The sequence below is a fragment of the Mus caroli genome, unplaced genomic scaffold (assembly GCF_978045245.1).
Source record: "Mus caroli unplaced genomic scaffold, Mus_caroli_1 scaffold_20, whole genome shotgun sequence".
Taxonomy (NCBI): Eukaryota; Metazoa; Chordata; class Mammalia; order Rodentia; family Muridae; genus Mus; species Mus caroli.
The window spans coordinates 51,027,345-51,045,000 of NW_028227275.1; the positions used below are offsets into that span (position 1 = coordinate 51,027,345).

General features: G+C 42.1%; 1 protein-coding gene across 3 annotated transcripts in view; it reads left to right on the top strand.

Moving 5' to 3' along the window:
* The first annotated feature begins 19 nt into the window (after nt 1-19).
* Nucleotides 20-17,656, top strand: part of Sdhaf2 (succinate dehydrogenase complex assembly factor 2) — a 42,998-nt gene continuing 25,361 nt past the window's right edge. For 2 of the 3 annotated variants that reach the window (XM_029472457.2, XM_085834106.1), the window contains exons 1-3: nt 20-187; nt 9,190-9,407; nt 9,487-9,596. In XM_029472457.2, coding sequence (XP_029328317.1) covers nt 152-187; nt 9,190-9,407; nt 9,487-9,596 — 364 coding nt within the window. In that variant the 5' untranslated portion in view covers nt 20-151. The remainder of the gene's footprint in view (nt 188-9,189; nt 9,408-9,486; nt 9,597-17,656) is intronic. The other variant, XM_021151316.3, reaches the window with a different exon arrangement.

Consider the following 17,656-nt stretch of genomic DNA (forward strand, 5'->3'; position numbering starts at 1 on the left):
ACCGGCGGCGTCACACGCACCGCTACTTCCGCCATACGCTCGGTTGCGCCTTCCGGCTTGGGGTCCACCTCCGCTGGTGAAGTCCTAAGATCGACCGCCCGGAATTCCCGGAAGTGGCCCGGTTGCCAGCTTACTGTACTATAAGGGAGAGATGGCGGTGGTCACCTTGATCCCGACGCTGGCGCGGGTGAGAGAGCCGGGTTCGGGGCGGGCTGCAGCTAAGACTGTTTTGTCCTCCTCTGTGCCGTGGAGACTGTAGGGAGAGTTCACCTACCCCACAGACCAGGGAATGGTCCCCTCAAGGCGAGGCGCAGGCTGGAGCCGATCATGCAGGGAATTTTCCATTCTTTCCTGAGCCCACGGTGTGCTCGAGTGAGAATACTGGGTAATATGTGGTTAGGTGGCCAGTCACCGTGTGAGACTCAACGCATACCAGGAACAGTTACCGAACCTCCCCCGAAAGCCTGCTAGCTTTTCTTGAGTTTCTTCCCCCCCCCCGTCTCCCTTTTAGAAGCCGGTTTTAATTTATTACTCAGGCTGGCCTCAAACTCGTAATTCTCCTGTCTCTTCTTGGTTTTAAATGTTTGAGGATTTTCCGGTTTTATTCCAGTAGTGTTGAAAGCTAGTTGGTATGGTTTATCTTAAACTTATCAAGACATGTTTTTTGACAACTTGTGATCTCCTGGGCATATTCATCTGTACATTTGAGAGGAATGTGATCTCTTGTGTGGAATGCCTGTATATCTCAGTTAAATATTCTTAAATTAATATTGTTCTGGTTGTCTATTGTTCCTCCATCTGTATATTCTATTCCTTATTAAAATGTGGCATTAAAATCTGTTGTCCCCCCCACCCCCGTTTCCGTCAAGAGTCTCTTCCATGTATTTGAGTGCTCTATTAGATCCACATGTATTTATGATTATTATACTTTACTGCTAACTCCTTAGTACTATGTAATATTCTTTATATCACATATGACAATTTTGTTGTTTGTGCTAAGCACCAAACCCAGAGCCTTGCCTGCTAGGCAATCGCATTTTCTTTTCTTATTCTTTTTTTTAGACTAAAAAAGTATGTACTTATGTTTATCTGCCTTTGTGAGTTTATGCATACTATTTGTGTAGGTGCCCATGAAGGCCAGAGGAGGGTGTGTGTGTGTGTGTGCAGATACCCGCTGAAGTTATATGCAGGAAGGGAGTGACCTTTTTTTATAGCTGGTTAGTTTCAGAGACTTTCTGAAGCCTTTGAGTTGTTTGTTTCTTGAGCTTAAGGAGCATCCCTGTAGGATGGAATGTATTTATTACCTTTCTTTAGAGCATCCTATGTATTGGCTGGGCATGGTAGCATAAGGCAGAATCAGGAGGCTAGGGCTACATAAGAAGGAGGAGAAAAGGAAGGAGGAGGAAGAAGAGGAAGAGGAGGATGATTTTATCCTGGAGGAAATTGCTACATAACACCTGTCATGCATGAGAGCCCTGGGTTTGATCTCTGGCATCACATACAACAGTGTATGACATGCATGCTTATAATTTCTAGCACTTTGAAGTTGGTGGCAGAAGAATGAGAAGTTTAAGGTCATCTTTGGTTCTTTAGCTGGTTCAGGGCCAGTCTGTATGCTGCTATGATGAGATGGGAGCTTGAGACAAGAGAATCCCTAGAAGTTCACAGACCAGCTAGACTGGCACACACAGCAAGAATAACAGAGACTCTGTCTGAAAACAAGGTGGAAGGCCGGAGCTGACGACTGAGGTAATCTCCTCACCTCTACACGTGCACCCATCTTGCACACATGAAGATGTTTTTACAGTGCATTGCCAAGTGCTTTTACTTGGAGATGTTGGTCCAGATGCCTAGGCTGTACGTGGCTTAGGAGACTTGAATTTTCACAGCATGCTGTATTCATTTCCTAGAGCTGCCTTACAATAGAAATTTATATTCTCAAAGTTCTGGTGGCCAGGACTCCAGGATGAAGATGGTAGTACAGTTGTTTTCTCTAGTGGTCTCACTCCATGGCTTGCATATAGCCACTTTTCCATTGTGCCCTCATGTGGTCTTTATTTATACCTGCACATTTCTGATTTACTAGACAATTTATGCCTTAGTCTGGACTTGTTAGACTTGTGATACTTGAGGTCTTTGGATGTTTCAGTTATTATTTCTTTTGTTTTTTAAAAAGTTGGTGTGTGTGTGTCTATCTGTGTTGTTCTGGGGCTAGAACTCGGGTCCCCAGGCTTGGCAGCAAGCACTTTTACCCTCCTCTGTTAGTACATAATCAGTAACTCTCCCTCGTGTCGGTGTTTCTGCAATGCTGTAGTTTTGTAAACACTCTTTTAAGTTGTTTAGTGTTTCCTCCTCTTTCCTTGCTACCCTGTTTTTTAGGTACTAAAACTCCTCAGCTTCATAGTAGTTCTGATCTAGCCTCTCAAGTGCTTGGATTACAGTCATGAGGCACCATGACCAGCTGGTTGCTCTGCTCTCTTATTCTCAGTGGTTACTGGACTTAAGTATGCTGGTTGTATTAGTGTTGCAAGTTGTTCAAAACAGAAACCAACCAGTCCCTTCAGCAATGCCAACCACCATGTTCTAGAACATTAACCATACATTCTACTCTTCCTCGAGCCTCGGGGAAGAGGCTTATAAACAATACTAGATTTTACCTTGCTTTATTTATCTTCTATGGCCTTCTGCACCAAAACTAAGCAGCTCTCTTGGTCTCCATGGTCCCTCAGCATCTGGAATGGGCTGTGTCCTGTTGTTGCTCTGAGACAAGAGAGACAAAAGCCAGCTCTACAGGCAGCCTCTGAGAAGCAGGAGCTTCAGGTGGATGCCCACCCCCACCCCCCACCCATGCTCTGTATCTCCAGGGAAAAGCTGGGAGTTGTGGGTTATCTTTTCATTCTGCAGTAAGGCAGGATGGGGACCATGGCAAGTGAATGCTGCTGGTACAAACCATCACTTTTGCTTGCCACAGCTACAGAAAGGTGTCCTTACCTGTAGCACTTAGATTCAGCCAAAGCAGAAGCTGTTTGGATGATGTTCCAGGAGTCTTACCTTTCCCTCTTGGATAGAAGCCTGGTGCTGGGACATTCTCCCCATCATCTTGTGTGTTGAGGATTTGGGGAAAGACAGGGCTGTGGCATGTGCAGTCCACAGTCTTTCCTATTGGCTTCAGTGCAGCTGGTTTTGCAGTCATCTGGGGAGCAGGAGCTTGTTTTCCAGACTAATCACAGAGGGAATGGATCTGTGAATTGTTGAGTCAGTATCTCCGTATGCTTGTGCTTTCTAAAGCACTTATTGTTGCTAAAGTTACAGATACTTAAACTCTCTGTATTCGAACTTGACACTAGCTGGAGTTATCACAGAGAAAGGAGCCTCCCTTGAGGAAATGCCTCCTTGAGATCCAGCTGTAAGACATAGTCTCAAGTAGTGATCAAAGGTGGGAGGGCCCATTGTGGGTGGTGCCATCCCTGGGCTGGTAGTCTTGGGTTCTATACGAAAGCAAGCTGAGCAAGCCAGGGTAAGGAAGCCAGTAAGAAACATCCCTCCATGGCCTCTGCATCAGCTCCTGCTTCTTGACTTGCTTGAGTTCCAGTCCTGACTTCCTTTGGTGATGAACAACAATGTGGAAGTGTAAGCTGAATAAACCCTTTCTTCCCCAACTTGCTTCTTGGTCATGATTTTTTTGTTTTGTTTTGTTTTTTGTTTGTTTCCAGACAGGGTTTCTCTGTATAGCCCTGGCTGTACTGGAACTCACTTTGTAGACCAGGCTGGCCTCGAACTCAGAAATCCGCCTGCCTCTGCCTCCCGAGTGCTGGGATTAAAGGCGTGCACCACCACGCCCGGTGGTCATGATGTTTTTTTGGCTAGACCTGCCGATCAACAAGCCTCTGGGATCCACATGTGCTGGGGTTACATATGCATGATGTCATTCCCAGCCACGGGTTTTATGTGGTTCTGGGGACCTGAACCCAGGTCCTCATGCTTGCACAGCAAGCACTTTATCTACTTAGTCATTACTCAGTTCTTTTCATTGTATCTTAGAGTTTATAGCCTTCTTAGGTTTGGAGTTTGAAGCTGTTTTTTGCTACTTTGGAGCTGCTGCTGCTTCTCCTTCTCCTTCTCTTCTTCCTCCTCCTCCTTCTTCTCTTTCTCTTTCTTTCTTTTTTTTTTAAACACCTTTTTCCTCCCCTCCTCTTCCATGCTTTCAACGCCCTGACACTAGCTAGGAGGAAAAAAAAAGGATAAAAAACAACAGATAGGGAAAAGGGGGTGACATTGTCAAGCTCCTTGGGGCAATATGATCTACTTTTCCCTTCTCCCTTCTTCCTCTTCCTCTTTGTTTCTTCTTAGTGCATGACCACTTAACAAACCATGACCAATGACAACCAACCAGCCACATCTCTTGGGGCCCTGGCACTTATATATACTCGAAGAGTCCCCAGAGTTCCAAAAGTCATACAGTCACAGAACTATCTGCAGCTGGCAGAATCACACCCCTAGTAGAGTTTGAGGCAAATAATAGTCAGCTGCTATGGACAATCTGAAACAGCCCCATGTCCCACACCTGGGATTAAAACGAAAACATAATTCCCATAATATTTCTATATTTTTCAAAGAAACCAAAATTGTCACTACATTTCCCCCTTTGTTTTAAGCCATTAATTGTGCTAAGTGTTGTGAGAAGTTATAAACAGAAGACATTTTCAATGAATTAAATGTTTTCAGATTAGTGGCCAAAGTTTTCAGGAGACCTCTCCTGTTCACTTCTAATCTTTATAAGTTTGATGGTATTCACAGCTTTTCATTTCCTGTGAAGACATAAGCAAGCCTGTGTCCCCAATGCAAAACTTTTGCAGGCTTCCATTTGATATTTACACTTCTTCATAGGATATAGACGATTTAATTCTACAGGTTTTTTCCTATAACTTGGTGACTCTCCACTGCCCTTGTCTGAAATGCCTTGTAATTTTTGCTGCAGAGCCTTGAGACAGGCCCCAAAACTGTTTCCTGATGGTAAGAGATTGCCTTGGATATCTATCTTGGACATTCATTGCTCCAATGGCAGCCCTTGCCTCGTTGCCTGCATACCCTGGAAGCCTAGGCCTCATTTCTGGTTTATAACTATTGCTGTTAGAAATGACTTGTTCATTTTTCCTGTTCAAAGTACAGCTAATTTCTCACAGTTAATGCACCAAGCATTTTGAGATCTGAAACTTTAGTCAGTCGGTCACAGTTTTTTGTTTTGTTTTGTTTTGTTTTTTTTGCAAATGACCAAATTTCCCACAGTTGAAGCATGGGACATTGTGATATCAGAGACCTATAGTGATAACTTGTCCTATGATACTAGCCTGGTACCTGTGAGAACTGATATCAGTCATGTCCCTTATCCACTCGTCCATGGGTGCTGCCTATGTCTTTAATGTTCTAACAATTTTTTTACACTCAGTATTTGAATTTTTCATACACCAAGGTTCCTGTCAACACCTTGCTAGGTGAGAGACCACACTCAGGTTAAGAGCATCAGGTGGTCTTCCAGAGGTCCTGGATGCGTCAGGGTCTGATATGACTTTATTAATTTTTATAATTTTTGTAAATGAGGTGGAACTTTTCTCAGGTTCCTCAGCTTTGTCCCAAGTTTTTTTTTTATTAAAGATATATGTATTTATGCATATGAGTATACTGTGGCTGTCTTCAGACACATCAGAAGATGATATCAGATCCCATTACAGATGGTTGTGAGTCACCATGTGGTTGCTGGGAATTGAACTCAGGACCTCTGAAAGAGCAGTCAGTGATCTTAACCACTGAGCCATCTCTCCAGCCCTTTGTCCCGTGCTCTTAAAGCTGCTGAGTGACATTGTTGTATAGTAGTATCATCAAATTGGATCTATTTTTTTTATCCTTTTTTATGTATTTATGTAGTGTTCTGCCTGCATGTATACTTGCAGGCCAGAAGAGGGCACCAGATTACATTATAGATGGTTATGAGCCACCATGTGGCTGTTGGGAATTAGGACTCCTCTGGAAGAGCAGTCAGTGCTCTTAACCTCTGAGCCATCTCTCCAGTCTGGGATCTGTTCTTGTACGTCTGAGTGTGGTCTTTCACCTAACAACTGGTCTTTGACAATATTCATTACCTATTGCTCTATTTTCCTGTTCAATATTTGTGGCTTCTTCCCTCTACCACATTAATCATTGCAATTGTGGAGCAATCTGGTATAGCTGTCACCAATCCCTTCCAGTCTTGGGGAATAATTCTACTTTGAGTAGCCCAGTCATTTGGAATTTGTTTTAAATAAGGTAAATGATTCCCATATGAAGTCATGGTCTCTTTTTCTTATTTTGTTACTTTTTTAAAAATTTTTATATCCTGTGACATTTTATTTAAAAGCAATATAAAATTGATTGTACAGAATAAGCCAGTTATAAATATCTTTTAAATTAACAATGTTTGACTCGATTCTGAAGGGAAAGTTGTTAACAAGAAAGCCAGATTCTATTGTGCTATAACATAAAACATAAAACAACTCATTTCTGAAACTGTTACTCTGTTCCCCTAGGTCAAGACCTATACTTCCCAACCGTTATAAAATTCAAATGGTTCTAAAAACAATTGCGTCCTTCAAGATAAAAGAACATAAAACAATTCTCCAATTTTTCATATGTATATTTTCACTATTCTTAGCAATTAAATGATCAATTACAGATGCAAAATTTTTGATGCAAACACATGATGTATAACCTAATCAGACCAATTCTTGAAATAATTTTAAAGGAAAATTCTAGCTAAAATTTAAGTAATGTTTTCAATTAAAAAACAAACAACCTTTTGATAGGTATATTTCTAAGTCCCGATGCAGGTTTTAAAATTTTAAATTAGCTACAATAATGCTGAAGATGACAGGCTTACCAAACAAGTAGACTGCATGCTCCCTTCTAGGAGATCAAAGAAAATACAACTACTAAAACACAACTGCAGCAAAATGTCAACAACATTTGAAACTAAAGCTGCACTTTGTGGCTGTATTTTTTTATTAGATATTTTATTTACATTTCAAATGTTAATCCCCTTTCCTAGTTTCCCCTCCAAAAATACCCTATCCTCTCCTCCCTCTCTCTGCTCCCCAACCCACCTGCTTCTGCTTCCTGGCCCAGGCATTCCCCTATACTGGGGCACAGAACCTTCACAGGATCTAGGGTCTCTCCCATTGATGACCGACTAGGCCATCCTCTGCTATATATGCAGCTGGAGCCATGAGTCCCCACATGTGTACTCTTTGGCTGGTGGTTTAGTCCCTGGGAGCTCTGGGGGTACTGGTTAGTTCATATTGTTCCTCCTAGGGGGCTGCAAACCCCATCAGCTTCTTGGGTACTTTCTCTAGCTCCTTTATTGGGAACCCTGTGCTCCGTCTAATGGATGACTGTGAGCATCCACTTCTGTATTTGCCAGGCACTGGCAGGGCCTCTTAGGAGACAGCTAGATCAAGCTCCTGTCAGCAAGCTCTTGTTAGCATCTGCAATAGTGTCTGGGTTTGTTGGTTGTTTATGGGATGGATCCCCAGGTGGGGCAGTTTCTGGATGGTCATTCCTTCTCATGGTCTCTTTAAAAAGTGTTAGATCTATCATTTGTATAGGATACGATCCTATCTTGTCATAACCCTGTTCCACCCTGTTAGCTGGCGTATGCTGTACTACTGGGAAAGCTGATGGTGATGATCTCGTAACCTGGGGTTGCCTCTCCTCTAACTCTGGTGGCACAGTTAATTCAAGATTAACCCTTGCTTGAAACAGGCCATTTCATCTTTTCTCTGACTCTGCTACTCTGCTCAGGCTCCTCCTCCTAGCCACCCACCCCGATTCTTATCCTGCCCAGGCTTTGGGGAAGCCAAAAGTGCATTGCCAGGCAGGGCCTAGATCTGCCTTCCAGCAGAGGTCCCCCCCCCCACCCCACCCCCCCAGGAAGTCCCACCCTCATGATGCTCAGTCACTTGAGTCTGCTTCTCTTTGCTCTCCCTTTTCTGGTACTCCTCTGCCTCCCTCATGATGCTCAGTCACTGAGTCTGCTTCTCTTTGCTCTCCCTTTTCTGGTACTCCTCTGCCTCCCAAGAGCTTCCACCTCCAATAGTTATACAGCATTCTCCCAGATTTGTTTGTTTGTTTGTTTGTTTTCTTGAATACAGGAAGAAGAAAAAGAAAAACCAGAAAATCCCCTTTTGGGAGCAAAGCGGGGGATATCCCAGTGAAAGGAGCTGAAATATTTTTTTTTTGGCTGGTGTATTGAAAAGAAATATTTTTTCCTTTGTCCCCTGCCATTTTCTCTTATGTCATTTGAAGTCAAGTTTCCCATTCTCCCTAGCTGGTGGTCAGCACCATTTGTAGCCAAACTTTTGGCTACTTTGTGGGTTCTTTTTTCTTCTACCAGTCTCTACTCCTTTTCTTCTATCTTTTCAGCCCCCTAACACTAGATGGGAGAGAAAAAGGGATAGAGGAGAAAGGGGAATACATTATTGCTAGACTACTTCCTGCCAACTAGGGTTGTTGAGTTCCTTGGGGCAAGTTTGATCTTAGAAGTCAGAGTATCTAATTTCCTCTTGTTGTTTCTCCTTTGCACACATACTCTTTAACAAAGAGCAACCAACCCTGCCTCTTAGGGTTCTAGCCTTTATATACCTTCTGAGAAGTCCTCAGAATCGAAGCATCATACACTTGGAGAAATCATAGCTACTGTACACAGTCCGAAGCAGCCCCATGGCCTACATCTGGGATTAAAGTGAAAACATGTTCCCATGATATTTCTGTGGTTTTTCAAAGTAAGATTCTCACTAGAGGAGTCTTTAGGAGTTGTAGGTTTTGGGGGATTTGACAGGTGAGTGGCTGGAACACAGCTGCTATACAGTTTTAAAGGGATGGGAACGGAGACAGTGTTTCTGCTGTGATAATTTCTGCAAAGACTGGTTAACATACATCCAGGATACTTATTCTGTTTTCTGTCTAGAGAGAGGTGTTGCCTAATTTAGGAGCATGTATCTGTGGTGGTTGGATCTCTAAGCCTTAGATTTATTGGTTTTCCGTTCCTTGACTATAAAGGGACCAAAATCCGCAGGACTAAGTGAGACCTTATGTGTTGATTAAATAACGGTAATAGTAATCATTGTCTAATGAAGTTTTTTTGTGATTTGTTTGTTTCAGGTACTGTCAAAGCACAGTCTGCTGTCTCCTTTGCTTAGTGTGACATCATTCAGACGCTTCTACAGAGGTGACAGCCCAACAGATTCTCAAAAAGACATGATTGAAATCCCTTTGCCTCCCTGGCAGGAGAGAACTGATGAATCCATAGAAACCAAAAGAGCCCGCCTACTCTATGAGAGCAGAAAGAGGGGGATGCTGGAGAACTGCATTCTCCTTAGGTAGTAGGGAAGAAGGCTCTGGGTGCCACTGCTCTTTGACAAGGCAGCCTTGTCAGCCTCACTCTCCTTCTCGTTTTAGCCTGTTTGCTAAGGAGCATCTGCACAGCATGACAGATCGGCAGCTGAACCTCTACGATCGCCTGATTAACGAGCCTAGCAACGACTGGGATATCTACTACTGGGCCACAGGTACGCCATGTGCTGATAATACGATAACAAGCCCGTTAGAGTCGAAAGTAGTGTCTTCCCAAGTGTTTTCTTCCTCTTCTTGTAAACTGGGACTTTCTGTATAAGCCTGGCTGTCCTGGGACTCTGTATAGACCAGGCTACCCCTGAAATCACAAAAATCTGCTGCCTCTGCCTCCCGAGTATTGGGATTAAAGGCCTGTACCACTAAGGTAGGCCCTGTTTTCATCCTTATTATTCATATAATAGACACCAAACCCAAACACTGTTCAAATTTTTCCAGAAGGTGCAAAATTTGTTTAATCAGTTGTTTCTTTTAAAGATTTTAAAAATTATTTTCTTTATTTTGTATTCGTGTTTAAGTGAGCATGCATGTGCATGGGAGTTGAGGACAGAGGACAACTTAGACGGGTTGGTTTTCTCCTTTTCACCCAGGGTTTGAACCAAGGTCATTAGGCCTTGCACTAAGGCCTTTTCTGCCTTCTTCTTCTTTTTTTTTTTTTTTGTTTTTGTTTTTTTGAGACAGGGTTTCTTTGTATAGCCCTGGCTGTCCTGGAACTCACTCTGTAGACCAGGCTGGCCTCGAACTCAGAAATCCGCCTGCCTCTGCCTCCCAAGTGCTGGGATTAAAGGTGTGCGCACACACACACACCCCTCTTCTGCCTTCCTTCATTTCAGGTGTTTGTGAGACAGATGGAGCGCAGGCTGACTTAGGTGAGAGGGAATGTAGCAGCGAAGCATGTGAAGCTCCCAAGATCAAAGGGAAGGAAGGGTGAAGACTAGGTTGGGAACCGGGTGAAAAGTGCTGGGCTGCTTCCTGCAGGACAAGCCAGCTCAGTGGAGAGACAAGGTGTTGAAGTAAAGATTGGGTTGTTTTGTCTTGTGAGACAGGATCTCACCCTGTAGCCCAGGCTGGCCTTAAATTCACAGAGATCTGCCTGTTTCTGCCCCCCAAGTCCCACCCCTAAAGTGCTGGGATGAGTGGCTAGGCACTTGGTTTGTTTTGAGTCAGCGTTTCACTGTTTGGGTCAGGCTGGGTTTGAACTCATGATCCTTTCATCCCAGCCTCCTCAGAGCTGGAATAACAGAATGTTGGGCATACAGACATGTGCCACCATGCCTAGCAAGGATAATCACTTTTTATTCTAAAAGTCAGCTTAATGAAAAGATGGAGGGTTCTTATCCAAATTTTACTTTGCTACTGGGGGCCAGTGAGGGGCTCTTACAGGGAGAACTTAAGGAAGTAGGAACAGAAGTCTTCAAATAAACCAAGCGTTTTCGAATTGGAGCCTGTAGGCCTTGTGAAGATTAGCTTTTTCAGGGTAATGCTCTCCAACATCCTGAGTTTTCTGTGATTTGAACAGTTTCATGTTAGTGTAGTCCATCTTAAGCTGTGTGTTAATAGACTGCATACTCATAACTGCCTGTAACTCCAGCTTCAGGAAATCCAAAGCCTCTGGCCTTTTATGGATATGTATACTCATGTGCACAGACACACAGTCACAACTAAAGATAAGGTAACTCTTTTCTTAATATATAGGAATCTAGATGCTTATTTGCTTATTTGAAAGCCCAGAAAATCTTAACTATTTACTCTTTGGCCCTATGTAGAACAAGTTTAATGCTGGCTTTAGTATAAGACATTTGAGAATGACCTTTGTTGCTTATGTCAGTACTTTGTTCTTTTGTATTGTTGACTAATATTCCGGTGTGTGGATTATACAACTTATCCACTGACCAGTAATGGGATTTTAGGGTTTTCAGGTGTAGGCAGTTATGACTAAAGCCTCTATAAACATTTGTGTACCAATTTTGTAAGCATTGATTTCAGGTTTTCTTTGAATATATACCTAGAAGAATCATCGGATTCTTGAGTTTTATGCCACACTTTATCCATATGGGCCAGGCAGTAAATATGTTTGGTACTGCAGGCCATATGGTATCTCATAACTCTATATAACTTCATCGGTAGCAGCGTGCACTCAACCACAGATAGCAGGTCTACAAATGACTGCCTAGATTTCAATAGATGTCACTCATGGACACTAGATATGAACTTCATATACTTTCCAATCATGAAGTACTATTTTTTTTATTTTTTTCCCTCTCAACCATTTAAAGATCATTCTTGCTGGACATGGTGGCACACACCTTTAATCCTAGTACTTGGGAAACAGAGGTAAGCTGATCTCTTGAGTTTGAGGCCAGGCTGATCTACATAGGGAGTTCTAGGCCAGCAAAAGCTACTTATTGAGATTTGTCTCAAAATAAAAAATAAAATTCAATTCTCATTTTTAAACCATTACAAAACAGGCAGCTGGCCATAATTTCTACTTTTTAAAAAAAAAATACTTATTTTTATTTTATGTACATTGGTGTTTTGCTTGCATATATGTCTATATGAAGGTGTGAAATCCCCTGGAGTTGTAGCTGCAGACATTAGTGAGCTGCCATAAAGGTGCTGGGAATTGAACCTGGGTCCTCTGGAAGAGCAGCTAGTGCTCTTAACCACTTAACCATCTCTCTAGCCCCTAGTTTCCACTTATTTATTTATTTATTTATTTATTTACTTATTTATAAATAAAATATTTTTTTAAAGATTTATTTATTTATTTTATGTATATGAGTACACCATTACTCTCTTCAGACACACCAGAAGAGGGCATCAGACTCCATTACGGATGGTTGTGAGCCACCATGTGGTTCCTGGGAATTGAACTCGGGACCATGGGAAGAGCAGTCGGTGCTCTTAACCGCTGAGCCATCTGTAAGACTCAGGGAGTACCTCTTGTGCTTCTATTTTTATGATATTTTGGGAAAGACAAAACAACAAGGACAATAGGTACCAGTGATTTCCAGGGACAAGGTATGAAGCGATACATTGTCACGTCAGCATGGCAGCTTTGTTGGTGAGACTTCAGGGGTGTAGCATCTGACATTGTTTGGAGATATAATCTAATAGCAAATGTCTTGGTTCTCTGGCTCTTGAGACTGTTCTGTCCCTTCTTCCACAGTGGTCCTACTGGTGTAGGAGTTGTGTTTTAGCTCTATTAGTTAGGACTGGGCTCCACAACTGCATTTTAATCAATTGTGGTTATCTGTAATGGTCTCTATTGCAAAGAGAAAGTTCCTTGGTAGAGGGTGAGAACTACTCTTTCTGTAGTATAAGTATGGATATTTAGAATGTAGTTAGGGATTATGCTTGTTTAGTGCAGTGGCAGTTGTGGGGTTTTTTCCAAGATCTATGGTCTCACTACCCAGAGGAGTTGGCTAGGTTTTTAGTACCAGGCATGGTTTCCCTCTTGCTGAGCAGCTCTTCAGTCCAGTTGAGGACGGTTGGTTATTGCTAAGCTGTGCATGCCATTACTGCACCCTTACAGTCACCATGCCATGTTGGTTGTTGTGGTTCAATGATGTCATAGATGAGTAGGAGTGTTGATTGCCTCCCTTGGGGAATTTGAATGGTACCTTCTTCATTTCTTATCTTTGGTGAAATGACTCTCCAGCCCGTGTTTATTAATATAAGTTATTTGACTTTCAAATCCTGTACCAGCTTTATAATCCAAAATGAACACTAGAGACTTGATTTGTTAACAGTTTAAGACATTTTTGTCTCCCAGTGTTGGTATGTAATATTTCATAAGCTGTCGTTTGGTTTTGATTACACAGCTTGTGAAGTGCTCTTTCCTCTTCTATTTTCTGGAAGAATATATGTAGAATTGATGTTATTTCTTCCATAAATATGTGATATGATTTGCTAATAATGTTATCTGAACTACTGTTTTTTCCTCCTGGATATTTTAAACTATGAATCCAGTATTTTTTTAATAGATACTGAATGTAGATATTTCCTCTGGGGTGGAATTCAGCCATTTGTCTTTCAGAATATTTGTCATTTCATCTGAGTTGTCAGGTATGTAGATAGGGTTTTATTTGCAATGGCTCCTTTCCTGGGCCTGTAGTATGCCTAAGTCAGTGATGCCACGTGCTGCTCCAGCCTGGTGACCTGTCCTCTGGCCTCCACATGCATGCTGTGTCATTTGTGTTCCTTCCCACACACTTACTAAGAATAAATAAATGAATAAATGAATGAATGAATAAGCCAGACATAGTGGTACACATCTCTAACCACAATACTTGGGAGGCAAGGCAGGTAGATCTCTGTGAGTTCGAAGCTAGCTTGGTCTACATAGTAAGTTCCTGAACAGCCAGAACTATCTAGTAAGACTCTGCCTCGCCCTCCTCCTCAAATAAATAGTAATAGATATCTTTTATATCTATTATTGGTAATTTGTAATTTTTCTCCTCCCTCATTTTTTTCTTGATCAATATAGCCAGAAGTTGTCATCAATTTTATTTTCTCTTTGAGAGCGTTTGCCTTTTATTTCATTGGTATTTTGTGTGGCTTCCAATTTTCAGTTCCAGTGTTTTCTGTTCTTGCTCATGTTCTTTGTGTCTTAAGCATGATTGGCATTTCCTAGTTGTTTGAAGTAAAAACTAAACTCATCAGAAACCTTCTTTTCCACCATAAACATTTGGTCCCTCTAAGCAAATGGTTCTCAGCCTTCCTAATGCTGTGGCCCATTAATACAGTTCCTCAGGTTGGGGTGACCCTGACCATACACTTATTTAATTGCTACCTCATAACTGTAACTTTGTTACTGTTATGAGTTGTAATATAAATATCTGATGTGACCCATAAATTAAAATCACCACGGTAAGCACTGTTTTAACTTCCTGTTACATATTTTTAATTTTCAGTATATTTCATTATCATTACATTTTATATTTCAGGTTATTTTGTAATTTCTCTCATGACTCTGTTCAGCCTATGTTTAACTATTTGGTAAATAGCCAGAATTTGTTTAAGTTTGCTTTTGGACCTGAAGTACAAGTACCTTGGTAAATATTCCATGTACACTTGAATGTGTGTCTTCTGTTCTTATGGGCAGAGCATTCTGTGAGTGTTGCCTAGGACACGGTGGTTGCTGGTGTTGTGTTCTTCATGGTTTTCATTTTCTGAGGGTTTGTTCTGTCAGTTACCCAGAGAGGAACATTGGCATCTGCTATAACTGTGGGTTGCCTGGGAATTCAGTAATCCCCTCCCTTCCCTCCCCTTCCCTCAGCCTTTGCTTTATATGTTCAAGGGTCAAGTGTTAGCTGCAAATACGTCTGGGGTTTTAATATTTTATTTATTCATTTATTTATTATTTACTTTTGTGTGTGTCTGTGGAGGAGGAGTGCCTGAATTCCACAGTGTACATGTGAAAGTCAGAGGACAACTTGTAGGAGTCGAGTCTCTGCTTCCACCTTGTGGGTTCCAGGGATTGAATTCAGGTTCTAGGGTCTGAGGACAAGCACCGTGATCAACTAAGCCAGCTTGCTGAGCCTTCAGATTTCTTTTGGTTAGTTTTTGCTTAGTGTGTAGCTTTCTGTTTAGATTGTTTTCCTCTTGCTTTGTAAAAATTTACCAAGTTTTTAAGTTTACTAAACTTGGAGTTACATCGGTTTCTTGGCCCAAAGTTCTGTGGGTCAAAAGCTCTGCCCAGATTTCACATTCAGAAGTCAGTGAGTCAGGAGTTCTGTGTTTCCGTCTGGAGACTTGGGGAAGGATCTACTTCTAAGCTCACTGACATATTTTTCTGAGAATTTGTTTTGTTTTCTTGACGTTGGAGGGGTGACTTCCCTAACTGACCTGCCAGCAGTGAGTCTCTTTCAGCTTTTGAGGGCCTTGCTCCATAGCCCTCTCTGCCTCAGGAGTGGCTGTCTTTCCTCATACTTCACATCTCTCTGACTTCCTCTTCCATTCCCAGCTAGAATACTTACGTTATAAAATTGAGTTTTTCTGAAGACAGAATGCATGCTCTTTCATTTTACCTGATCTGACAGTCTCTGTTTTTCACTAATGTGTTTAGATCTTTCATATTTACTGAATTCTCAATCTGTTTGAACTCTACCATTTTTGATTGTTTATTCCATCTGTTCTTTGTCTCTTTCTCCCTTAATTTGTGTGTGTGTGTGTGGGGGGGATTACTGTTGCTCTTGGCTTATTTATGTCCTTATAGGTTTTTAATGATTGCTCCTGGGTTCACAGTATATGGTTGTAATTGATCAGAGTCTGCCTGCAGGACACTTGAGCCTCATGTACAGTGTGAGGCCTGGACAACAGGGTGTGCCACCCCTGCCCTGCCCCTGCCCTCTGCTCTTGTGCTGCTGCCATTCTTTTTACTTTAAGCCTGGAACACATTTCTCCTGTTATACTGTGGACAGTAAAGAGGGAAAAAGCAAAATAAATGTTCTACTTTCATTAGTTTTTGGCCGTTTCTGGAGATGGTTGTTTCTTTATATAAATGTCTGTTCTATTCCACCATAATCCTCCTGCTGAACTTCCCTTACTATTACTTGTAGCACAAATTGGCTGCTTTGAATTCTCTGCCTCGGGTATGAAACTAAAGACTCATGGGTTGGTTTGTTTTCCAGCAGTTTATGAATGTGTACTTCTTTTGCCAGGCTATCAGCATATAATTCCAGTTCAGGAGATTCTGGCATCTACTTGTAGGCTCTGTAGGCACCAGGTACACGTGTGGTACATATACACACACAAGCAAAGCAGTCACACCCATAAAATAAATAAACAAATCCAAAATTAAAAAGCCATTTTAAAACTTTAAGGGATGAGATCATACTGGGCTCCCAGGCTGACCTGACTCCTAAGCCTCCATCAACCCTCATGCCTCAGCCCTGAGTAGCTAGACTTACAGACACTTGCCACCATGCCCCTGAGTAGCTAGACTTACAGACACTTGTCACCATGCCCCTGAGTAGCTAGACTTACAGACACTTGCCACCATGCCCCTGAATAGCTAGACTTACAGACACTAGCCACCATGCCTCAGCCCTGTGAGTAGCTAGGATTACAGACACTTGCCACCATGCCCAGTTTAGAAAAGGTTTACTTGGCTCACAGTTTGAGACATTCAGTCACTAGGTGATAGGGTCCAGCACTGCTAAAACTGAGGTGTGTAGGTGAGGCAGCACGTGACACAGCAGGCCCATTATGAGCATGTGTCAGAAGCATGTGTCAGGTGTGTTGAGGGTAGGAAAGGAAGGGACTGGATCCTGTTTACTTCCTTTTAAGAACTCATCTCCAATGACTGGAAGACTTTCTAGATCCCCAGAATGTCTCCCAATAGCATCAAGCTTGGGGATACATGGGGGACCTTGTCCTTCAGGAACATTCCCCATCCTAACAATAACAGTATGTCTAGGTCTTTGTTTTGGTATTTATCCTGTTTGGCTTCTCAAGATTTTTATGTCTTTCTTTTTTTTTTTAAGATTTATTTATTTATTATATGTAAGTACACTGTAGCTGTCTTCAGACACACCAGAAGAGGGCATCAGATCTCATTATGGATGGTTGTGAGCCACCATGTGGTTACTGGGATTTGTACTCAGGACCTCTGGAAGTGCTCTTAACCGCTGAGCCATCTCTCCAGCCCCCATGTCTTTGATTATTATTGGAAGATCTTTGGCCACCTTCATATCCTCTTTCCTTTTGTAATTCTGATTGCACTTTGAACAACTTGTGTCCACAGTTCCTTACATCTGTTCTCTGTGCTTTTCTTTTTGTAAATCATTTTGGGTCCTTTGTATTTGGCAACATCTCTCGGCCTGTCTCACTGATTCTTGAATTGTGTCAGATGTCACAATGAGTCTCATTAAAGTAATTTTGCATTGCTGCTGCTGTGATTTTATTTTTAGCATTTCCATATGACATTTAGACTTTCTAGCTCCCTGCTGGAATTCATCTGTTCTTATATTTTGCCTGCTTTTTCAACTGGAGCTTTTGATATTAGTCATAATTACTTTCAGTTCTTACTGGGAGTCCTGACACAAGTTATCCCTACGTCTGTTTATTTTTTGCTTTCTTGTTGTAGTTTCCCTCCCTCTGGGTTTATTTTATTTATCACCATGTATATGTATGTGTGTCTGTATGCCACATGTGGGTGCAGGTGTCAGTGGATGCCCAAGGCATTGGACTCCTGGAGCAGGAGTACAGGTGG